Below are 2,121 nucleotides of genomic sequence, written 5' to 3' on the forward strand. Positions count from 1 at the left end.
AGGCATGTTAGTATCCACCTCTGGGGTCCTGCGAGGAGACATTGCCGCGGAGGATTCTGGTCTTCTTTCTTTCTAACCTGAGTTCGTAATCTGCAGACATGGGTACGATAATTTTCTATTTTTAACGGAATGGTTACAAAATATATCAGTGTCTTTTCTATATTGACATGGAATTTGAATGTATTCTTACCCATTTCGTTATTATCGTGGCAGAACAGGATGTATTTCTAGACATATTCTGAAATTTGCCACCAGCCAACTAGCGCGATCTCCGCAACGTGGAGACGGCCATAACATGCCGTCAGTGCTGGCCAGCGCTTCCTTTTCAGTCACCAAACATTTATGTTGCCAGTTACCAGAGTTTTGGTTACAAAGTTGTTGAAATGGATGTGCACTCTGCATAAGCAATTTGGTTAAATGTAACTAAATTATTTTCCAATGAACTTAATTGTTAGCCAACTGCTACAGTGTTAACAGCATTTGATGCGGTGTTCATGTCCGGTTATCTTGTGTAGCTACCGGTAGTTGGCTGACTGGTCAAACAACGTTTTGTTGGACATTATTATTAAGTCAAAAGCTAGCATTTTTAACTATTTACTTTGTATCTCTTCAGGAAAGTGTCGTGGTCTGCGTACAGCCAGAAAGCTGCGTAACCACCGTCGTGAGCAGAGATGGCACGATAAACAGTACAAAAAGGCCCATCTCGGCACTGCCCTGAAGGCTAACCCCTTCGGAGGCGCTTCCCACGCCAAGGGAATTGTACTTGAGAAAGTGTAAGTACATCACAACACCCCTAATATCCTCACTAATAATCAGGGACGTATTGAGAGACTGTCTTGTTTGGAGTGCACAGGTGGTTTCAGCCCCCCCATTTAATCTTATTTATAGCATAATCTGAAAGCCAAAACAGATTCTAGTTCAGCAGCATCGCTACTCTGTTAATATAGGCCCTAATGTCTTCTCTGAGTATCAATAATGTGTAATGACATGTCAACCAATAGGCCAGTTCCCAATGTTTCTATCCCTGTCTTACAGTGGTGTTGAAGCTAAGCAACCCAACTCCGCCATTAGGAAGTGTGTCAGGGTCCAGCTCATCAAGAACGGCAAGAAGATCACCGCCTTTGTCCCCAATGATGGTTGCTTGAACTTCATCGAGGTAAGAGTTAACTAGTCAGCCTGGCACCCAAGCATTTTTCCAAAGTAGTGTTTTTTATTTTATTCAATGACTTTAACATTTTTATTTACACCCACTGTGTAAAGGGTCTGATGGATGCAGTTTAGTGTCTATAAACTGTGCCTGATATCCACTAACAAATGCAAGACTCCCCATAAATAATAGGGCTGTCTACAGTGAGATCAAATGAGCCTAAATATTTGATGTGAAGCCTGTATATTTTGAATTTAGGAGCACCAGTACGCCTAGAAAAATGTAACGATTCTAGCTTTAATCCTAATATTGCGTTTCTTAATTCCATTCTATTATTTAGATTTGTGTCTATTGTTAGATATTTCTGCACCGTTTGAGCAAGGAACACAAGCATGTGTATGCAGCAATAAAATGTGATTTGATACCTCAACTATTTTCCATTGTGCGCCTATTATTTAATTATTTTTTTTATTTTATTTATCCGTTATTTCACCCGGTAAGTTGACTGGGAACACGTTCTCATTTACAGCAACGACCTGGGGAATAGTTACAGGGGAGAGGAGGGGGATTAATGAGCCTATCGTAAATTACTTTGTACATGCATTTTTTTTCCCAATTTAAGCGCACGTGCTCCTTGTAAAAAATAACATCAGCATAGAGCCCTGAATAATCTAAAGAAAGAAAATAATATATGTGTGTATATGTGATGTAGCCTGGGATGATATTTATAATATTCAATTATGCATTTTGTCGTGTATCCAGCTTGTTTCCCTTGGTCTTTCAGGAAAATGACGAAGTTCTTGTGGCAGGATTCGGGCGTAAGGGCCACGCCGTCGGTGATATCCCTGGTGTACGTTTCAAGGTGGTCAAAGTGGCTAACGTCTCCCTGCTGGCCCTCTACAAAGGCAAGAAGGAGAGACCCAGATCTTAGACAGTTCTGATGGGGAAATCAATAAAATGTTTTCACAATTCCA

At 40.7% G+C, this 2,121-nt stretch overlaps 1 protein-coding gene across 1 annotated transcript; it reads left to right on the plus strand.

Annotated features, from left to right (window-relative positions):
* On the plus strand, window positions 1-2,121 carry LOC110494734 (small ribosomal subunit protein uS12). Its single transcript, XM_021570053.3, has 4 exons — window positions 1-102; window positions 614-773; window positions 1,036-1,156; window positions 1,932-2,121. Exons 1-4 carry the CDS (start codon window positions 99-101, stop codon window positions 2,076-2,078), a joined length of 432 nt encoding a protein of 143 aa, XP_021425728.1. The 5' UTR covers window positions 1-98; the 3' UTR covers window positions 2,079-2,121.

Source organism: Oncorhynchus mykiss, chromosome 17 (genome assembly GCF_057628025.1).
Source record: "Oncorhynchus mykiss isolate SJ-2025 chromosome 17, ASM5762802v1, whole genome shotgun sequence".
Lineage (NCBI taxonomy): Eukaryota > Metazoa > Chordata > Actinopteri > Salmoniformes > Salmonidae > Oncorhynchus > Oncorhynchus mykiss.